At 31.4% G+C, this 23,252-nt stretch overlaps 1 protein-coding gene and 1 long non-coding RNA gene across 3 annotated transcripts in view; one reads left to right on the forward strand and one right to left on the reverse strand.

Moving 5' to 3' along the window:
• LOC128920067 (uncharacterized) overlaps positions 1–23,252 on the reverse strand; it is a 102,417-nt gene that overhangs the window by 45,133 nt on the left and 34,032 nt on the right. The window contains exon 2 of the long non-coding RNA XR_008470198.1: positions 17,656–17,691. This is a non-coding gene — a long non-coding RNA (uncharacterized LOC128920067). The remainder of the gene's footprint in view (positions 1–17,655; positions 17,692–23,252) is intronic.
• LOC105210893 (uncharacterized) lies at positions 1,751–7,488 on the forward strand. Of its 2 annotated transcripts, XM_054226348.1 has the most exons (4): positions 1,751–1,846; positions 1,943–2,041; positions 6,711–7,151; positions 7,218–7,488. In XM_054226348.1, the coding sequence occupies exons 2-4, from the start codon at positions 1,957–1,959 to the stop codon at positions 7,460–7,462; spliced, it is 771 nt and encodes a 256-aa protein (XP_054082323.1). In that variant the 5' UTR covers positions 1,751–1,846; positions 1,943–1,956; the 3' UTR covers positions 7,463–7,488. The 2 variants fall into 2 exon arrangements, with proteins under 2 accessions (XP_054082323.1, XP_011180393.3); XM_011182091.3 differs by having other exon boundaries at positions 1,756–2,041; positions 7,218–7,486.

Here is a 23,252-nt window from a genome sequence, read left to right on the forward strand (position 1 = left end):
TTTCACAATGATGTCCTTTATAGGAATGAATCTTTTAACACTCGAGAAACCGACGAGAAATTCTGAAAGTCCGCATCCAAAAAGCTTTATGAACTTTACGAGCTTTTATCACAGATTCTTTCAAAATGTTGTCACTTATAAGAATGAACCATCCAATACTCGAGAAACCGACGAAAAATTCAGAAAGTCTGCGTCCAAAGAGCTTTATGAGCTGTGAAGAGCTTTTAACACGCATTCTTTCACAATGTTGTCACTTATACTAATGAATCATCCAACACTCGAGAACCGATAAAAAATCAAGAAGTCTGCGTCTAAAAAACTTTATGTACTTTGAAAGCTTTTATCATAGACTCTTTCACAATGTTGTCTCTAATAAGAATAAACCGTCCAACACTCGTGACAACTTAATATACCGAGAATAAATTCTGAAAGCCCCTATCCAAAAAGCTTTATGAACTTTGAGGAGCTCTTATCAAGTTTATGAGCTTACGAATTTGAGGTTATGCTAGCTGTCATAAGTACATATGAGCGATCATAGGAGCTCGGCTAAAACTGTATTAGCCAAAGTAAGAAATAGCAAACGGACATCAAAACAAGAAAAAAACGTTAACGTCGGCTGTACCGAAGCTAATATACCCTTCACAGGTGCATTTCTTTTAGTAACTATGTGTTTCAGCAAATCTAAAGACGTAAGAAAAAGTAAGTAAAAAAAAGAAGAGTTTTCCATACAAGCCCTTGATTCCGATCGTTCAGTTTGTATGGCAGCTATATGATATAGTGGTCCGATATCGGCAGCTTATTGAAGAGAAAATAATATCTGCAAAATCAAAAATCAAAACGATATCTTAAAAACTGAAGGACTAGTTCGTATATATACAGACAGACGGACGGACGGACAGACAGACGGACATGGCTAAATCGACTCAGTTCAACATACTGATCATTTATATAGATACTTTATAGGGCCTCCGACATTTCCTTCTGCGTGTTACAAACTTCGTGACAAACTTAATATACCCTGTTCAAGGTATAAAAATACCGTTAAACAACTATGCTTTTTATAGAAAAAAGTTGTTAATTTGCACCACTTTCAGATGCTACCCTGTTCTATACACTTGGGGTGTTTTTTAACTCCAGTAGAGCACCAAAATAGAAATTATTATACTGTGCAAGTCACAAACAAAGTTTTACTTGAAAAAAAAAACATAATTAATAGCGGTATCTCAAAATCGTTTCAATAACAACAAATTTGAACTGAGAACCATCATGAAAGTCTATATCTAGACTATAACTGTTTTGCATCTCATTTGAATACAAAAGAACATACACACATAACATTTCGACGAAAACCAACCGTTTTTGCTTCTATTTACCACAATTGGAACTGATAATGGGTGTTTTTAATTTTTGTCTATGACAAGCAATAACCAAACAAGCAGCGACAAACTGAGTGTAAAGGCAATTTTAAGAAAGATATTATCAATATTTCGATTGATACTTGCATTGAAACTGTGGGCATACAGACAAACATACAAACATTTTAAAAATTTGGTACTAAAAGCAGCTTCATTTTAGTCTTGCATCAGTAAGCTACATACATATGTCTACAAACATATGAAACATCACATATCGGCTTCTATTCGTTGCATATCTTGTTGTTGTTTATTTTCAATATTTCTTTTCTTTTTTGTAATTTTCTACTTTTGATTGTCAGCATTGCGATTGCCGAAATATTTCGCAAACGAAATTCAAATGATTTCACTCAGTTTTGTTAGTAATTTGCCAAAGTTCAGTTCATTTTCGAAGTTGACTTTGCGTCTTGCACATATTTGTGTGTAGAGTTCTGGTAAATTTTAGTGATTCATGCTGTGGCATATAAGTTTTCGTGGTTAAAAGTTTCAGTTTGACAAAGTGTATATTTTTTATTTATTGTGGTAAATAGTGAATGCGTCGAAAATGTTTGGGAAAGTTTTTAAGCATACCAAAAGTGCATTGACATTGTTGCTGTTATTTGGATTTATTGGAATTACAATTATTGAAGGTTTGTAAATGTTGCGTTTTGGATGCAATATGAGTGCAGTCCACTTATAAGAGGGCTGAGAAGTAGTCTTAGGTGGCTAGAAGATTTTAAAATTGTTTTGAGACGAAATACTTTAAATAGTACGAATGGTGGATCTTAGTTTTCAGAGTTTCAGAAACATGGACAGCTCTTTTGGAACACAGTATCAAATTTGAAATAAAACTTCTTGCTTGATTGGAAGGTTTCGGTTATACATAGATATATGAGGTGTGTTCAAAAAATAACCGGAATTTTAAAATTTCCATTTATCCAAAAGTCTGATAGTTAAAATTTTTTTATTTTGTATTTTATTTATTTTTTGTTGATATACATACTAATTCCTTCTGAAGTACGATACAAGCATCGTTTTTGAAGCTTGCGAGGGATCGCTGAAAGAACAATAGATTATACTATAATACTATAAAGTGGTTCGACGATTGATAGAAGCACAGGCATAATTGTATAATATCGAATGCGGATTTTTTTGAAGGCGATAAATTCAATAATAAATACATCAAATTTTTCAAAAACCAAAAATTCCCGTTATTTTTTGAACAAATATATTATTTGAGAACTATTTTTGTAGTATCCTAACTACCAAAATCTACTACTTAATTAGTTTGCAAAATGGTTTCGTGTTCCGTAATTATACTATCGCAACAAAGTTGCTACGAGAGTATTATAGTTTTGTCCACATAACGGTTGGTTGTAAGTCCTAAAACTAAACGAGTTAGATATAGGGTTATATATATCAAAATGATCAGGGTGACGAGAAAAGTTCAAATCCGGATGTCTGTCTGTCCGTCCGTCCGTGCTGTAACTTGAGTAAAAATTGAGATATCTTGATGAAACTTGGAAGACGTATTTCTTGGCACCATAAGAAGGTTAAGTTCGAAAATGGGCGTAATCGGACCACTGCCACGCCCACAAAATGGCGAAAACCGAAAACACTTTAAGTGCCATAACTAAGCTATAAATAAAGCTATGGAAGTAAAATTTGGTATGAATAATCGCACTATGAAGGGGCATATGCGGATGTAATTTTTTTGGGGAAGTGGGCGTGGCCCCGCCCCTACTAAGTTTTTTGCACATATCTGGCAAACTACTAAAGCTATATCAAGGAAACTTTCTGGAGTCGTTTCTTTTAGGTACTACCTTATATAGTCCAAAAATGGAGAAAATCGGATTATAACCACGCCTACCTCCCATACAAAGGTTTTTTTGAAAACTACTAAAAGTGGGTTAACTCACTAACGAAAAACGCCAGAAACACTAAATTTCACATAAGAAATGGCAGATGCAAGCTTCACTCAGATTTTTTACAAAATGGAAAATTGGCGTGGCGTCGCCCACTTATGGGTCAAAAACCATATCTCAGGAATTACTCGACCGATTTCAATGAAACTTGGTTGGTAATAGTTTCCTTACATCCCAATGATATGTTGTGAAAATAGGCCAAATCGCTTCACAACCACGCCTACTTCCTATATACCAGAACTTTGAAGACGATCGGAATCGTTTACTTTACAATATATAAAGTGAGCACTAGTGAAGATATCGATGCAGAACTTTGCACAAATACTACCTTTATAGTGTGGCAGCCCCATTCTAAAAATCGCCGAAATCGGACCATAGGTTTTCAAGGCCCCATATATAGATCACGAGAACCTCGGTGCTTCTAACCTAATATTAGGGTTTCCAACTTTCAATGGACTTTATACAATATATATGACGAATATGTGGGTCAAATTGTGTATTATATAATATAAATAAAGTTAGATAAATAAATTGTGGATCATAAAATTGTCTGGAAGATTACTGGAAATAATAGACTTATAATAGGAAATAATCTGAAACGGATATAGGTAGTTTAGATCCACTTTAAATGGTTGAAACTATTGAAAATACTTAGAAATTTATATTCATAAGTAATTGTGTTGATAATAAATGAAACATGTCTGCAATGAATACAGAATTCTGATACACTGTTCTAAATGTAGGCGAGAATTATTAAAAATCAATCATTATTAGAATACAGTTGAACTTCTATCACTCAAATTTCCCCTTAACTCGAACTCTTTAAATGACAATAGAAGTCAAATTTCATACAAATTACCTTCCGTAACTCTGAAGTCTCTAACTCGAAGTTTTTTTATGGACTATAGTAATACGAGTTATGGAAGTTGAACTGTATTTATATATTATATCAGATGATAATATTTTATAAAGCAAGAGGGTTAATAAAAATGTTTGTAAGCGACCAAAAATTAATAAATTATTTTAAATAACTTTTTCTCATTTTTCGATTATTATTTTTACATGATTCTGTATGTAAAAAACTACTATTTTACACATTTTTATATTAAGTGTCCCCTCGCTCTGGAATACACCTTTTCATTACACGCATTACTTTGATATGCTGAAGTAATTCATGTGTGTAAATATTACAATTTTTGTTCACCAAAACCAAATCCTAAAGAACACATTAAAATTCCAAAACAAAGTACTCGATTTAAAATTTAAAGACCCACTAATCACTTAAGGCCAACTTGTTGACAATTTGTTTGAATATTTTATACTATTTACATAAATAATTACCATTAAGCCAGTGTAAAATGGCTTAGGCATGTATAAACAAATACAATACAAATATGTAGTATACCATGGTTTCTTGAGCGAAAGTGCTAGTAGCAATAACAGTGGAATGCAGCCATAAATCCATGGACTTATATATGAGTTATGAGTAAATATAAGATATGTAAATCAAATTTGAATGATTATAAATTTTACTAAACGGCACTAAAGGTAGAGTTGGTAGAAAGATGGAGATTGGTAAAAAATTTTCATAATGATTATGAGTAAGTAGTGCTGAAGCCCCGCCCATTAATGCCCTACACGTGCGGTTTGCTTTGTAATAAAAAATAAAAAAATATATATGTTGTTCTTATAAATATATTGTGGTATATATTATTCAAAGTGCTGACTTTTAGGTATTAGTCACAATAACAGTAAAGTGAGTGTGGTGAGTATGACGCGTTTGATATTTGTACTCTTATCAATTGCGAACACTAAAGGTTACAATACAGCTATTCATATTTAATTGCTAGCGATAAAATTGCAAAAGCGTGTACACACATACATACAAAAACATATGTATAAGCATTTGTTATATAAACGATAAAGATTGATATCACAGGTGAAATATAGTGAAATTTATATGAAAAGGGGAATATTGCTATTTTACTTTGAGGTTTAAGGTCGCTTTGCTGATTTTGTGTATTTGTTTTTGTACGATTATATGTGTATTTATTGATAACACTGCCGACGCACCTAACTCATAAATATTAGTTATGTAGCCAAGTATTTATATCTAGTTTTCTAGAAAGTTTATTCTTACAAAGTTAATATTATTTTTATTTTTTCTAAATTTATACTGTTATCTATTTAAAAAGCATTAATAACCACCAAGGACAGGGTTTGTGATAAGACAGAGACACTAAGTCTGCAAGCAAAGCGATATTATTCGCAATAAATATAATAACAGCTGTGTATGATATAAGAAAAGTGAAGTTAATTGAAAAGAAAGAAAGAAATTTATTACAAAACATTGAATACTACAGTTGAAGCATTTCTAATAGGTTAAACTGTTTATATGTTTAGTTCGAGATCATGTGAGCTCCCGTACAAGTAACTATTTTCAAACAATAATTTTTCATCCCAACATGTGATCAAAAGAACCTCAAAGATCTGTACTACAAGGTCTAATACAGTCAATTTTGAACTCGAACACGTCTATAACTGTAAATTCTTTTTCCAATCCCTCCTGGAATCAATCTACATATATGTGCATACGAGGACATGTTCTTTTCGTCGAGTTACTTTTATATTAGGTATTTGACTACTCTTTATCTTCAAAATGTTCGAATGCCACTTAAAATTTGGAGGCAAGCCCCACTGGGTATTGCGTTCAAAGAGCGAACATTCCTATAACAACAAGATTTTCAGTGACAGCTTTTGGAATCCTAGACCCTCGGAAATACTACTGATTCATATATATTCTATGAACTATTATGCTTCCTGTTGGAGTCTGCATTGTTGACAAGTATAAGACAGACAGCGTCAGAAACTGATCTTAAGCCTCCAGCGAAGCATATAATTCCCTTTATAGCGTAAGATATAATTTCTCATAATTTGGCAGAAAATAAACTTCAGTTAAAAAGTATTTTGGTACATCCTACAACTTTTACGCCGTCTTCATCGCTCTATAGTCTTATACAAGCCTGAAGAGTTGTCTCATAAGCCAAACTACCCATTATATACAGATATCTACTAATGATCTCCAGAAAACATTCAGAGATTTCGCCTTAAAATCCCTATAAACTAAGAATGTAACAAGGCTACTCTGAGTTTCTTACACTCTTTAACTACTGAGACACCTCTGAATACGAATATTCAAGCATTCATGCGAAATGATGATCAATCGAATAATCTAATCACGGTATCTCACAATTTTATATGGAACTCCTCCTAAAATTGGATTATCAAAAATTTCAGTAATTTTTCAGTTTGGAAAATATATAGATATCGGCTATATATTTTTAGAAAATTTATTAAATTTCATTTAGAATAATATTTAATTGCCTCCCCACAGCGCTGCAATGTTATGATTGCTACGATTGCGAAGATGGTGAGGATCTTAATGAAATGCAAATATGCGGTGAATTGCCCATAACGCCCACAAGACGTACAACAACAACAACAATTAAAAGCACCACACAATCGACATTTAATAAGAATTCGACTACAACAACAACGAATCCTTCAAATAATACAAGTGCGCCCGGAAAGGACGATATTGTTGTTGTGGCAAATAAAACCACTTTACGTCCTGGTAATCTTATTAATAATAATAAAACAACTACTACAACAACAACGAAAAAGACAACTAAAAAACCAGCGGATGACAGCGAAGAGGATGAGGATGATGGTGACGATGATTATGATGATGACGAGCGAAGATATCGCCATCGTCGCCACCAGCGTATGTCGAGCCGAATGGATGATGCCGTCTGCTATGTGGTGCAATTGAAAGGTGGTTTGGTTGAAATTACAAATATTTAAATTTTTTAATTTGTTTTTATAAAATTTCCTTCTTTAGTCAACGGCACCTCTATCACGAAGCGTGGTTGCACTACATTATTGTATGACGATGACACCTGTAAATCGCTTGCATTCGGCAACGCCTTAGAAAAGTGTCATCTATGTGAAACGGACGGTTGCAATAAATTTACTGACGATGATGACTCATGGGAGGTGCTATGGAATGCTGGTGGTAGTGTCATTGCATTACCCGTTTGGTTTATATTACCGTTATTTATTTTACTGACTTTATTGAGAAATTAAATTTTATTTATTTATTAAAAAAATATTTAAAAAAATTAATATTATTTTTATATATTTTTTAAGATTTTCAGTATCTAAAGCAGTTACAAACGAATTCTAACCTAACCTAACTTTTACTTTCATTGGTTCTTTGTTAGACGTTTTCGAGCTTCTTTTCATATTTTTGATGAAGCTTGGTCGCCAACCAAAAGAAGAAAAGAGACAATGTTTTTGGTAAGGATTCCGGTTCGAGATTCAATTTCGTGAACGGCATTAAGATTTCATTTCAATATGTTTTACTTGGCTGTCGATATAGCTTGATTCCAAAATCCCACCCACGCTATGAGCTTATAAAACCTAACCCGTCTCGAGCTAGGGAACACGAGAGATGAGTGAAATCTTAAAACCATAGAAATTTTCGTCAGAACATATGATAGAACGGTCAAGTAAATCTAATCATACAATTTTGAAATGCTTCTCATGCTCTCTTAATATTTAACGACATTAAATAAAGCGTATAGAAGTTTCAGTCAAATATTAAATTTGATAAAACAACTCCTAGTATAAAGATCCGAATGGAAGCCATTGACAGTGGCTTCTGCCGGATCGGTGCTTTGGGAGCATTCTCCATAATAGTTCTCTACACATACTGCTAAAATCTGACATCAGTAGCCCCTAGAAACTGTCATTAAATCATTTTTTGAGTTCTACATCGAATTTTCGATAGCTCGAGATTCAATTATAGATATTAATATATTCAAGAGACAATTCAATAACATTGCTATTAACTTTTCTGTCAAATAAATACCCATTTGACAAATGAAAAAAAAAAACAAATTCCTGTCGAACTAATTCCATTTTATCAGCAAAAAGTAATGGGTTTAAGCAGAATTGCTACTTTCTACAAATTTAAATCACTCCGAGCGATGACTTCACTGACACAATCGCCTACCGAAAATCACTTAATACAGCTGTCAACATTCTGAAAACATATAATCAATTACACGTTGCAATACATAAATTGTACGCAGGTATTTTCGGGCATATTGATAAGTTTCGAACAACATTCGATTGACTTGTACTACATACTCGACATCAGTTCATTTCTAATCATAGCATTTGTAAATGCCGCATACAAATGACAAAATGACAGCAGTTAAAACTTAAATTCTCAGGTTGTTATATGTGTTGGCATTAATTTACGATATCGAAGTCGTTATATCAGTTAGGTTGTTAATACAAATATGAACTATTTAACTATATATTATTTAAAAGGTACGTATGTGGGAGAATCGAATCTTTTTGATTTATAATCTGCAATAATTTGTATTTAATTACTCGTAGACTTATTTTTGGGATCTTACTGTGAGTGGAAGGAATTTGGAATTTTTTATAGCTTCTGAATTGAATTTATGAACTTGTGGTAGGTAATTGATTCGTTTTTTAAACAAATTTCAGACATTTTAGCTGTTTTTATATACCATTACTTTATGTAAATAAAATAAAATAAAATAAAATTAAAATTAAAATTAAAATTAAAATTAAAATTAAAATTAAAATTAAAATTAAAATTAAAATTAAAATTAAAATTAAAATTAAAATTAAAATTAAAATTAAAATTAAAATTAAAATTAAAATTAAAATTAAAATTAAAATTAAAATTAAAATTAAAATTAAAATTAAAATTAAAATTAAAATTAAAATTAAAATTAAAATTAAAATTAAAATTAAAATTAAAATTAAAATTAAATTAAAAAAAAATTAAATAAAAATAAAATAAAATAAAACAAAATAAAATATTTCCTTACCCTCTACAATCAGCTGTCTCCAAAACCAAATATTTGATCTATAATATAAATATTAGCATATTTCTATAACTTCGCATACAAATAAGCACGTTCTTTTATACCATGTGATCATATCTACATATTTACACACTTCTAAGTGAAATCGATTAAATATTGATACGTTGATAACTGTAAAATTTGGCCAAATACAACCACAACAACAATTATAATTTACACTTATTACTTGCGCAAATTGTACATACGAGTATATTGTCATAAAAATCATGACTTCACTTTTATAATTGTTAATTGTCCCAGAATATTTGTGGTAAAATTGATTAGAAGCTTAAGTGATTTATGAGCGCAAGCAAAGTAAAATCAAAGTTATCAACAAGCGAAACTCTAATCAAGTCATTTATGGTATTAAGCAGAGTTTTCAATTGAGAATCATAAGAGTTATATACGCTATGGTCATCAAAGCTAAACGAAGTTTCACTTTCATCATCAGTTTTTATTTAGATTATTATTTCAGTAAACGAAAAATATTAAGCGCAAGATATCATTTCATTATTATTTATGGATCGCAGTTGAAAAGTACATATCGGAATCCCGAAATTTCGGGACCAACATTTTTTAAATATTTTAATGTTTTAATAAAATTTTGAAAGAAAATTTAATCGGATTTATTTCGGGATCCCGAAGTGACAATCCCGAATTTTTGGGATTCATATTTTGTTTTTTAATGTATTATTTTGCACATTTTTATATTTTCTATAAACAATTATTTGAATTTTCTTTTAATTATTCATAAAGCTAATATTGGTATAAAGTGCGTGTACAACGTAATGAGTGCGACGATTGCCAACTAAAGCAAATATAAATCATACGATCATGCAAAAAAGAAGGTAAATATATATGAGAGATAATACAATTTAATATTAAAACTATCGAGTGTATGCACTTCAGCTATTTGCTAATACGATAGTAGGGTGGGTCATTAAATCGAAATTAAATTTTTGTATATATGCCAAATATATTTTGGCGAAAGACTGTGAGACTCTAATATTAATAATTTGTATAAAAACGATTTATTTTATTTAAAAAATATCTAAATTTACGTATATCTGATTTTTTGTTCTCTGCTGATTTGTTAAACAACACACCCTAATGCTAGCTTTTAATTAAACTGTACAAGCCACTCGAAAATATATACATACATTTTTAATTCATTTATGTTTTGAGTGCCTTAGTCAAGATTAAGTTCAATAGTTGTCAATAAACTGTTACATTTTACTCATTATCGTTAATCAATCAATTAAATTCAAATTAATACACTTATGTATGCACTCATAATTACGTACAACTAATTGCTTTTCGTTTCGCACACATACAGCTATCAGTTCGAGATACATTTCTGCGATAAAATAACAATTGCAGATATGTACATACATATGTGTGTATTGAAATACTTTAAATTGTCTCTCTGGATGATTCAGTTGGTAATTAAAATAAAATATTAAAAAAAAAGTTAATTATATTGATAATTGTATGAAATATGTAGATATTTTAGAATGCACAGTAATTAAAATAATTAGAGTTTTTTTCGATAAAAAATCATACAAACGATTTACTAATAGACGAAATTAATGATCTCCTTAATTAAGTAAATTAGTTAATTTCCTACATTAACTCAGAATTGACTAATTAAAGAAGAAACATTTTATTCAAATTGAGCAAGTTAGTATTTATATTACAATAGTTTTATTCCATCAAGAGAATCACGTACTACATGGTGTAATTTGCAATCTTAACCCTCTCATGCCCGAATTAAAATGGGCGGAGCTAATAGCTTTTTTAGGACAGATATATATTAGTCTTAACTCAAATATGAAGTGATAAAAATTTCAAAGTCCTATGTTACCTGGTTCATTAGCTATGTGATGTTGCTTATAGGCACAAATTAAATTATTATAAATAAACTAAACACTTTTTTCATGAAATTTTTTTAGTAAATAACTCTCTTATCCTTACTTATTTATATAGTTCACTTTGTTTTAAAATAAAACAATTATTTTTATGTTTTTGAACCATTTTTGTATAACAACTTTTGTATAACCTTTTTCGCGAAACGATTTTTGCCAGTTTCTCTCTGCTAAGAACTCTTACTGAGTGAACACGTGCACAGCTCAAATCAGAAAAAGTAACTGTAAGCTTGCATAACACATAAGTCTACATAATTGAAAAAACCGCTGGTTAAAAAAATTTAAATAACGAGAATTAGGAGCCGATAAGTACAATGTTGCATATACGCAACATTGGGCATGAAAGGGTTAAAGTAATTTGAAAGTAATTGCAACATTCATGTTAATATATTATGAATCATACGTCATGAATAGTAAACACCTAATATTGAGTATCGATTACGATCACGATTAAAGGTAATGATCATTAACGGCGACGAATACTCTGAAGTTCTAGTCATTATAGTCATATTTTTACCGGTTGTCACCGTAGAAAACTCTCAGTCAAGAGCAGTAACATTAGGATTAAGCTTCTAGAGATCATTTCTTTACTGGTTAGATAAATTGAAGTGGGTAATGTCAACCGAAAAGCGGAAATTTCTCTCATTAGTGGGAACGTGCTGGAAACTCAATTTATTAGAATCTTTAATATGAAATTCTAGTTTAAGAAGTATAATAGAAAATCTAACTAAGCTTTTATTCCGAGAATGGTAAAAAATAGCAATATTAGCTAGTAACAGAAAGAGCAAAAGTCCTACCTTCACTGTAGGAAAAGGTTTGACTTGAAAAGTATTATAATTTAATCGGTGTTTGTAAAAGAAAGAAAACTACTAGCTGGGATTATTTATTGTTGTTCCTTTCAACTGCAATAAAAAAAAAAACGGCATACTCATCAGCTCGACTGTAGCAGCTGTGTGTGTCGAAATTTTGTTAAGCGGAAATGTTACAAAAAAAGCCTTTTTAATACACATTACGCAAGAGCAATTATATTAAAATAAAATTCATTTGAGAGCATTAAATTAAGTGTGTTTGTACAATATGTTTACAGAACTCATCGCCTAATTTAAAATATTGACGGCAAAACGAATTGTCACCGTGTCAATACAACAAAAATGAATGTTGTTGTTTTACACATTACAATTATATTAATACATACTACAGATACAGCTGTAAGCTTATTTTGACGGAAAAAGCCAAACGCTATAATTATTTACAACAAATAACTGTTTTTTACACGTTAAATTTTTTGTTATATATTAATGTTTTTATTTGTACTACATACATATATACATATTGTTCATAAATAAATATATATATATATATTTTTTTTATATAATAAAGTCTGTTACACATAATATTTGAGAATCGTCAGCTGCGCTACGTTCAACAGCAAACTTGTTTCGGCCACAATTGCCATTTCAAATGTGTCAATCCATTTCAGTAAAATATCTACATATTTACACGTAATGTCCGTACATCGCCAGACACAGTTGTTGTAATTACAAAAGTTTTATGTGATTTTTACTGAGATCTATTCCTCATTCATTTGAACAAGAGTTGTTGAGTCACAACTGAAATATTTTGCTGTGTGAAAACTGTTAGAGTTTTCTAATGAAGCAATAATCGTTTTAAGGGTATATAAAATTTTGTAGCTGTTTCGGATGTTTTCAAGTTACGAGTATTTCAATTTCGCGATATTTTCAGAGTTTGGCACACCTTTCGAAAACAATTATCAGGAAATATTATAGTCAGAATTCATATGAAGAAAATAATTGTGGGAGAACACTACTTAGGGGAGGCAGTGGAAAATAAGTACTGTGAATGAGTGCTAAGGAACTGTTCTAACTGAATGACATTAATCTGTTTTGAGAATTTAGTTAACAAAAGCAAATTTTTGGTATAAATTTTAATTTCTAGGCTCAGTTAAAGCTCGAAACATATAATTTGAGTTGCTACAATTTATGGAGTTAAATTATTTAAGGGGCTATACCAGTGTGACACTTTCAAAAAAAACGATTTCTTGTTTATTTGATAGTATATACTTTCAAAAATACCCTTTGAAATCAGCAATTGTCGTATCTTGAATATCTTGAATAAAGAGCGACCGCTCGAAGGTATGAACCATTTTTCAAAATTGCTGACATCCTAATTCAATGAGAAATTGACCGATTGATTCTTGAATTTATTTACTATACAATGACCTACGATCTGGTATGAGAAAATTGTCAATTCGGAATTAATAAACGACCATTTCTTTACCCAAACAAACGACACTTTTTCAGAACTACGCCATTTTGGCATTTTTTGGTATTTATCAAAAATCGTATGTCATTGTATAGGAAATACCTTCAAATTTAAAAGACTTTTTGAATTTTTTGTTGAATCTTTTTTGGCACCATCGGAGACAGCACATAACTCTGTTATTTTTCAATATTTTTGTAAAAAAAATCTTAAAATATAGCTGAAAATATACCCTCTTATTCGATAGAGTACTTTCTTAAAAAAAAAATCACGAAACTTGCCTAATTTTTCATGGATTACAGTGATATAGCCATTTAAGGCCCGGGATTGAATCATATCTAAAAATATGGACTACTCATAAAATCGCTGTCATTAAGAAACTGTAAATCCTACATATAAAACCCTACCTCAATGAAAAGAAGAAGAACAAGACAAACGATCGAAAAACGATCAAGTCAAATGGAATAGTTACTTTGGCTACAGTAAAATAATGGAAATTGAAAGCATTATGATCCAAATGAGAAATGCTTCAGTGTTCTTGGAATTATCTCTAATTGATATTGAATTTTCATTGAAGAACATGAATGGTACAATATGTGAGCTCAGTTAAAAACTCTAACTATACAACATTGCTTACTTAGAAAATTTTTACTAATAAATATAAAATCTACTGACATTAACTGTGTATCAATAATAATATTATTCAATGGAATATAAGCAGATGAACGCATAGCATCTTCATTGCATTACTAATGAAAACTATAACTAAGTTAGAAAAAATACTTTATGGTTTTCCCACTCAATACAAATTATAATTGCTGCCTGTTTGTCTAAGTTTAACGTAAAACAATCTACAATTGAGTGATACGCCCAAGTAATAAATCGGAACGTCAAGCTTTGACTCAACAAAGTAATTATGTGAATAGGCATGAGTCGTCAGAGCAACAATCGTCTTGGGGAAACACCAGCTTACAATGTAATGTAAAAATATTGAGAATTTGTACTTTCTCAAATGAACAAATGTAAATGTAAATTTTAGTACAAATAAAATGTAAAGTAATGTTCTTAAGCGCATATTCTGCAAAAATGAATTGACAAAGCTGTAAAGCGGAAACACTGTAGTGTATTTCATAATGTGGAATTCCAAGAAAGTATGCAGTATGCACTGCAGACTGATATGAAAGCATTACAAGCATATGAAAGACATATACATATGTATGTTTGTAGGGTCTTTAAATATGCTAATAGACATTTACTTTCACATCAACAAAGCAATTAACAAGTTATCGCCATCAAATATAAATCTACTGCCTGTCTGCCTGGTTGTCATGTCAATTATAACAAATCTTATTAGTATTATTAGCACACGATTCAAGTGTAAATAAGACTCAAACTCATGACCCATGCGTGTTGCCAATAAATATGATTGGGAAAAACAAGTACATATATAATCGTATTAAATTTTCTATTGCTATTGGGATCCTATTTATATATGACTATGTATATTTCTCTAGCATTACAGTTGCTGCAACATCTAATATTGGCACTTACAATATACTTATAAGCTATTGTTGAGCTTCCTTATGCGTAAACGGAAATCATGATATTATTTTTAACTCGTTTGTGTAACGATGAAACCACAAAAAGGTAGAATACCTCACCTAAAAAAAGATGCCCCATATATATTGAGATTGATGAATCAAATAGATGAAAATAAGTGCTCTTCTGATGGTGTGAGGTTCGCCTTAATGCAAAGAAAAGCATGACTGTCAAAGAAGATCGGTCTATGACTTAGGATCTTCTATGTATTTCAGATTTGTCATCCCATCAATCGATAGTAATATCATAAGTCATTTACAATTATTGCTTCGAAATTTAAGAACTTTTAGCTGAGATATTAAAAACTCTCGGGAAGTTGGAAAAGTGCTGACAATAATTAATATACTACAAGGAGTTACAACTACTCAAAAATACCTTTTTCTTTAGCTGTATATGATCAGTTCCCTTAAAATTTCGAATGATCTCTACTAATCGATGGCTTCCAAACTATAATTTATTGAAAGAGAATATAGTTAACATATTGAGCGGTTAGAATAAAAAAATCAAAATTCGACTAGAACATCTAACTCGCGATAGATCGAAATAAATCGCTAAGAGCACCTTGTTGACAGTTGTAACCCTAATATTATAGACCATTGGCATGGTGGAATAGAAATTAAACTTCTTCTGTCGGGGTTTCAATACATACGACTGATATTTAAGCCACATATTTTGGCCAAATTATTATTCTAGAATTAATATAGTTAAAGGGTTCAGTGATGAATTTGTAGTTGTCTTTTCATATGGATAAAGGGCCATTGAGCGTTTCATAAATACACCCAAATGTTTTCCAAAGGACTCATATGTATCATAACTTGATTTTCGAGATAGATACCGAGTCATCCGCGATATTAATGAGAGATTTTCGAGATTTATGTCGCTTTTTTAATTTAAAAATCATGTTGAAGACTTACATATTAACATAACTTTTTACAAACTTTGGATATTTGAAATTAAATTTGAGCTTAAATGGAGAACTAAAGTTTTTCGAGATCACCACTAAGGAAACTCTTTCATAATGGCAAAAAAATATGAGGGCTCTATATGGGGTCATTGAAACGAATGTAAAATATGAGTAATTTCCAAGGTCGCCTAAATTTTTTTCCCGAAGTCGATCCGTTTTACCGATCGCCTTTTCAATTTTTGAATTTAAAATATTTAACGCACTTAAGCGCCTAAGTTAACGAATTTCCTTATGACTAACTGTTAATTTGTTACTTTCGGCACGATCATAATGAAGATCTTAAAAAAGTATCTGACGTATGTACATTATTATCGATTTTTATACTCTCGCAACCTGTTGCACAGAGTACTATAGTTTTGTTCACATAACGGTTGTTTGTGTCACCAAGAAATAAAAGAGTTAGATATGGGGTTATATATATAAATGATCAGGATGACGAGTGGAGCTGAAATCCGGATGTCTGTCCGTCCGTCCGTCCGTGCAAGCGATAACTTGAGTAAAAATTGAGATATCTTAATGAAACTTAGAACACATGTTCCTTGGGACCATGAGAGGGTTGCTTGAGCAAAATCGGTCCACTGCCACGCCCACAAAATGGCGAAAACCAAAAACACATAAAGTGTCATAACTAAGCAATAAATAAAGCCATTGAAATAAAATTTGGTATGAAGGATCGCACTATGAAGGGGCATATGTGGATGTAATTTTTTTGAGGAAGTGGGCGTGGCCCCGCCCCCTACTAAGTTTTTTGTACATATCTCGCAAACCAATAGAGCTATATAAACAAAACTTTCTGCAGTCGATTCTCTTACGTACCCCACCACACACCATGAAAATAGTTAAAAACGGATAATAACCACGCCCACCTCCCATACAAAGGTTAGGTGAAAATTACTAAAAGTAGGTTAACTCACTAACCTAAAAACGTCAGAAACACTAAATTTCACATAAGAAATGGCAGATGGAAGCTGCACTCGGATTTTTTTACAAAATGAAAAATGGGCGTGGCGTCGCCCACTTATGGGTCAAAAACCATATCTCAGGAACTACTCGACCGATTTCAATGAAACTTGGTTTGTAATAGTTTCCTTACATCCCAATGATATGTTGTGAAAATAGGCCAAATCACTTCACAACCACGCCTACTTCGTATATACCAGAACTTTGAAGACAATCTGAATCGTTTACTTTACAATATATAAAGTAAGCACTAGTGAAGATATCGGTGCAGAACTTTGCACAAATGCTAAGCTTATAGTGTGACAGCCCCATTCTAAAAATCACCGAAATCGGACCATAGGTTTTTAAGGCCCCATATATCGAACATGAGGACCTCGGTGCTTCTAACCTAATATTAGGGTTTCCAACTTTCAATGGACTTTATACCATATATATGACGAATATGTGGGTCAAATTGTGTATTACATAATATTAATTAAGTTAAATAAATAAATTGCGAGAGTATAAAATGTTCGGTTACGGAATGATATTGAGTTCTAAGCACGTTCAAAACATGTATATAGATATAATCGTTGTTTCGATTTAAAAGTAATAAAATTATAAATAATAAAATTGTATTTAATAAATTTTACAATCACTTACCATATTTAAATATTGACTATCAGAAACACAGACGATCTGAAAGATAAATACAAAAATGTTAATGCTTTCATGTATCATGGTAAAAAATGGCGTCTGCTTAAAATTTATACAATTTTATAATAACAATCAAAACATGTCAATATATTTTTCGTGCATGATGCTGAATCATTTTAATCGCCAAAAAATTTATTCTACAAACACATTTCAATAAGAATTTTCAACGTAAAACATAGCTGTTGTTGTTTTTGCAATTTTTTTCAGCTTAGCATTGCAGACGAATTAACACGATGTTGCTGATTACGAACGTGATTTATGTGCGAATTCACTTAGTAGCACAACAAAGATAGAATAGGAATATATAGAATATGGAAATACAGATAAAAGCGCTATAAGAAATGTAATTATATAATAATAAAAATCATATGAATTAAAGCAACAATAAAAATATAGAGTAGTTATTTTTTCTTATTGTTCTTTCGTTGTTGTTAAATCGTATACAAAGAAAAGCAAGGTACAAAATATTTTTGCTGTGTGCCAAAGTTTTCCACTTGAGTGATTTGCGGAAAAATTATTACGTTTACAACAAACTAAGCGCTTTTTTTTTTTTGATTTGATTAAACTAAATTTGTTTGTTGTTGCTGTACGTTATAGTTGTGGCAACATTTGAATTCGGCATTTATGCGATAGTTAAATTTGCATATCGAAGTGCTGACCTTAACACTAATTGAAGGAAACAACACGGCTTCGATCAGGTAAACAAGCAAAAACAAAAATAAATACTTACAATATATGTATTTACATATGTATGTATGTATGTATGTATATACATATGTATGCATTAAACAAGTGACAAAATATGTAAATAAAGCAAGTTATAGAAAAAATTGTAACAAGTTGTTAACTTTAACTATCAACAGACCAATGAAATTGTACTTTAATTCGGCAAAATACACGTAAGTCATGTGATACGAGGGTGGTTCGAGAAAATAGGAAATATTTTTGAAATAGAAAGTTATTTGTTGTTGGTTTGTGATATCACTAGAAAGGAGTGAAGAAGAAGCAATAAATCGGAAGGTATACAGTGTCTAATGACCCTATAGAGGAATGTAGAGAAAACTCGATTATCAGATTCTAGAAGTAATCTGGAATAGTACTGGATCTTATGTGTTTAAAAGACATCGAAGAATACATCTATTCTCTAAGCGTTGGAACTTAAACCTAAACTGAGTACAGGAACCTTCTATCATCTCTCAAACGTCATTCAACAGTAAACAATTCAAAGAGCAATAGCCCCACTACAATTACGTCTGAGTTTGGTAAATGGAACGGTCCCAGATTTAACAATATCAACTCGACAATATTTTCAAAATCAACAACAGCAATAATAATATTATTTTGCTTGAACGAGTGTATTCCGCCACCATTTTTACTAAAAATTCTTGTATAGTCCCAGCAACCTTACCTTATTTTTCTCGATAGCACTACACTAGAAAGCACATCTCGCCAAGCTATCTACTTATTCAATCTAGAAGCATTCGAAGTTGCAAATTGTGAAGCCGTTATTTCTCTAAGTAGCTTTATTTCTCTCCAAATACCTTGAATTTGTTTTATAAATCCTGTATGTGCTGTAAGAAACTCAAAATTCTGAACTGGCGAGCAATATCAAAAAGCCTCTACTAATCACACCGCCCTCGTTCAATAAAAAAAGTTAGTACTAGCACCCAATTAGTAAGTAAATAAATAAATAAATAGGTTATGTCGTTCTATGCGCAATGAAAATCTAAATACTTAATGAATGTACTAGAATTCCCAATTATCATCGCTACCTATTAACCAACTGGCGTTGGCGCTGTTCTTATCAGCTTGTGGCTCGGTAATTTGGTGACGAGTAGTACAAATCCTATACAAGTTATGCTATTAAGCATGACAGTATTTAAGGGCTTAGTAGATTAATGCTATATGTTGCTTTAACAAAATTATGTACCTACAAAGCTTGTAAAAGCATGAAACTTATGAATAAGAATATTTAATCAATTATTGGTTGTCTTTCGGCACTGCTGAAGAATAATTGAGTACCACAAGGAACGACGATAAGCCAAAGTCATTGAAATTACTGAAAACTTTTGGTTTTGACTTAGCACTAGAGCAATAAATCAAATGAGACTTGTTCAAATTTAACTCCGATCTTAGAAAGTCTCACAAAAAATATTACAAGTTTAAATTAGAGCTGCCAGTTCTGAGAGAACTTAAAATTGAGATCAGTAATAAACGTTGCACTAAAAGTTGTTCCCACGCGTAGCTCGCTGAGTTCGGGATCGAGTTGAAAGGTCGGTCAAGATTAGCTTAATTTGAATTATATGCTGAACATTTTCACTTAAAACAAAATTGAAATGCAAATGCTTTGAGGAATACTACTGTGGAGAGAATATTTTGTTAAACATATATAAATTATGAAAAGCAGACTCTATTGTTCTAGAAACAGATTCGATTTTGGTGTAGATTTTTTTGTAACATAGATCATCGAAGATGCGAAAAAAATTGAAAAAGACCCATGTCCTTTACACATATCATTAGCACTTGGTGATTACTTAATATTTATGCTTTAATTTTTATAAGTAGCCTTAAGTTTTCTGATTTGAGAGTTTGAAATTTCATTTTTCGACAAATTTAAAACATAATGGTGACACATCAACATAATTTTGAAGAATATTATGGACTTGTTTGAACATGTTTTTTTTTTCTGGGAAATGCAAATTTTTTATGACTTTTAGATGAATCATAAGATCGGCATCCGTTGCAATTTTTGTGATACCGCAATTTTCAAGGAAACAAATTAACCGCTAGTTAAAATCAAAAACAAATGCTTATCAATTCACTTCAAATTCCTTTCTTTAGTTTTTTGATTTTTTTTTAATGTACAGGAAACCACTTGCACTCTTATCAGTAATATTTAGGAGATGAGTAATACTTGATTTAATTATTTTCATTTAAGGGCTTAGTAGATTAATACTATATGTTGCTTTAACAAAATTATGTACCTACAAAGCCTGTAAAGCATGAAACTTATGAGTAATAATATTTAATCATTTATAGGTGGTCTTTCGACACTACTGGAAAATAATTGAGTACCACAAGGAACGACGATAAGCCGAAGTCATTGAAATTACTGAAAACTTTTGGTTTTGACTTAACACTAGAGCAATAAACCAAATGAGACTTGTTCAAATTTAACTCCGATCTTAGAAAGTCTCACAAAAAAATATTACGGGTTTAAATTAGATCTGCCAGTTCTGGAGAGAACTTAAAATTGAGATCAGTAATATACGTTGGACTAAAAGTTGTTCCCACGCGTAGCTCGCTGAGTTCGGGATCGAGTTGAAAGATCGGTCAAGATTAGCTTAATTTGAATTATATGCTGAACCTATTCACTTAAAACAAAATTGAAATGCAAATGTTTTGAGGAATACTACTGTGGAGACTCTATTGTTCTAGAAACAGATTCGATTTTGGTGTAGATTTTTTTGTAACATAGATCATCGAAGATGCGAAAAAAATTGAAAAAGACCCATGTCCTTTACACATATCATTAGCACTTGGTGATTACTTAATATTTATGCTTTAATTTTTATAAGTAGCCTTAAGTTTTCCGATTTGAGAGTTTGAAATTTCATTTTTCGACAAATTTAAAACATAATGGTGACACATTAACATAATTTTGAAGAATATTATGGACTTGTTTTAACATGTTTTTTTTCTGGGAAATGCAAATTTTTTATGACTTTTAGAGGAATCATAAGATCGGCATCCGTTGCAATTTTTGTGAAACCTAAATTTTCAAGGAAACAAATTAACCGCTAGTTAAAATCAAAAACAAATGCTTATCAATTCACTTCAAATTCCTTTCTTTAGTTTTTTGATTTTTTTTTTAATGTACAGGAAACCACTTGCACTCTTATCAGTTATATTTAGGAGAAGAGTGATACTTTATTTCATTATTTTCATTTTCAAAATTGTTACTTATTATATAAAAATATTGTGTTCGACTTCTATATACCCAGATATATGTATGAAGATACCGTACACGACAATAAATCAACTAATACATAACGGTAAAATAAATATATTATATATAATTAATGCCGATTAATACATGTAGCGCCTAATTTAATGCTTTCGTTTATGCTTTGAACGCTTTTGTTGTAAAAAAATACTTTGTAGTCTTACAAAAGATTATAGTTTTAGAAATGTCTGCTTTCAACGAATTTAAATATTTTAATTTATAATGGCAATCGATCAACAATAGATTTTGCATACTAAAACTGTACTAAACTGTTGATAACGGTTAATATTATGTATTAAAATTTTACATACGCGTGTAGTCCAAGAATTTACTTCAAAATTATACCACGCTCTACGTAAATGTTTTTAATCGTAGGATCAAAAACGAGGCGTTAGAGCTGCATGATATTTAATACATTAATATCATATTTGAGGTTAAGTCACTATGATATGGTAAATACCATATATGTATGTTTAACAATGTTCTGAATGCGTCTGTACTCAGTTTTAAGTTTATGTGACTTATCTTGATAAAACCATCCGGAGTGTTTAAGTTTTAAGGCGCCTCGGTGGTGTAGGGGTTTTCAGGAACTAATTTTCAAGGGTTAAATAAATTGAAATCATTAAGCCGGTTATAGCCGAATCCCCCAGAGCACGCCATTCATTTCTCCGTTTTGCAGTTTGGCGCCATCTGGAAATTCCAAGTGGTGCCAGGTCACTTTCCACTTGGTCTTTTAAACGGAGTGGGGGTCGTCTTCTTCCGCGGCTTCCTGCAGCGGGTACTGCATCGAACACTTTCAAAGCTGAAGTGTTTTCGTCCATGCGGACACCATGATATAGCCAGCGTAGCCGCTGTCTTTTTATTCGCAGAACTATGTCAATGTCCTGTATACACCTCATTGCTCCATTGTCTGCGGTATTCGCCGTTGCCTATGTTCTGAGGACCATAAATCTTGGGCAAAATTTTCTTCTCGAAAACTCCTGGTGTCGTCTCATCGGATGTTGACATCGTCCACGCTTCTGCACCATAAAACAGGACGTGATTTATGAGTGATTTGTAGAGTTTGATTTTGGTTTGTCGAGAGAGGACTTTAGTTTTCAATTGCCTACTCAATCCAAAGTAGGACTTTTTTTTCAATTGCCTACTCAGTCCAAAGTAGCACCTGTTGGCAAGAGTGATCCTACGCTGGATTTCGAGGCTGACATTGTTGGTGTTGTTGATGGTGATTCCCAGGTATACCAAATTATCTATGACTTCAAAGTTATGACTGTCAACAGTGATGTGGGAGCCATATTAGGAATATTACATGGTTTAAAATAAGATGGACCATTAAGTGATCCCCGAAAATTCAGAAATCTCATGGTCAGAAATATCATGAGTTATATAGACTAAATTGAATGGCTTTAGAGAGACTTTGTGATTGATATGTGAGCTTCTCATGAGTAATATGACTAATTCTCTCTACTTTCACGAGTTATATGACTAATTTTCTGTGTTTTTGTAAATTTAGACCATGATCCTTAGTTGGCTTAAGGAA

This window comes from Zeugodacus cucurbitae, chromosome 3 (assembly GCF_028554725.1).
Source record: "Zeugodacus cucurbitae isolate PBARC_wt_2022May chromosome 3, idZeuCucr1.2, whole genome shotgun sequence".
NCBI classification, from domain to species: domain Eukaryota; kingdom Metazoa; phylum Arthropoda; class Insecta; order Diptera; family Tephritidae; genus Zeugodacus; species Zeugodacus cucurbitae.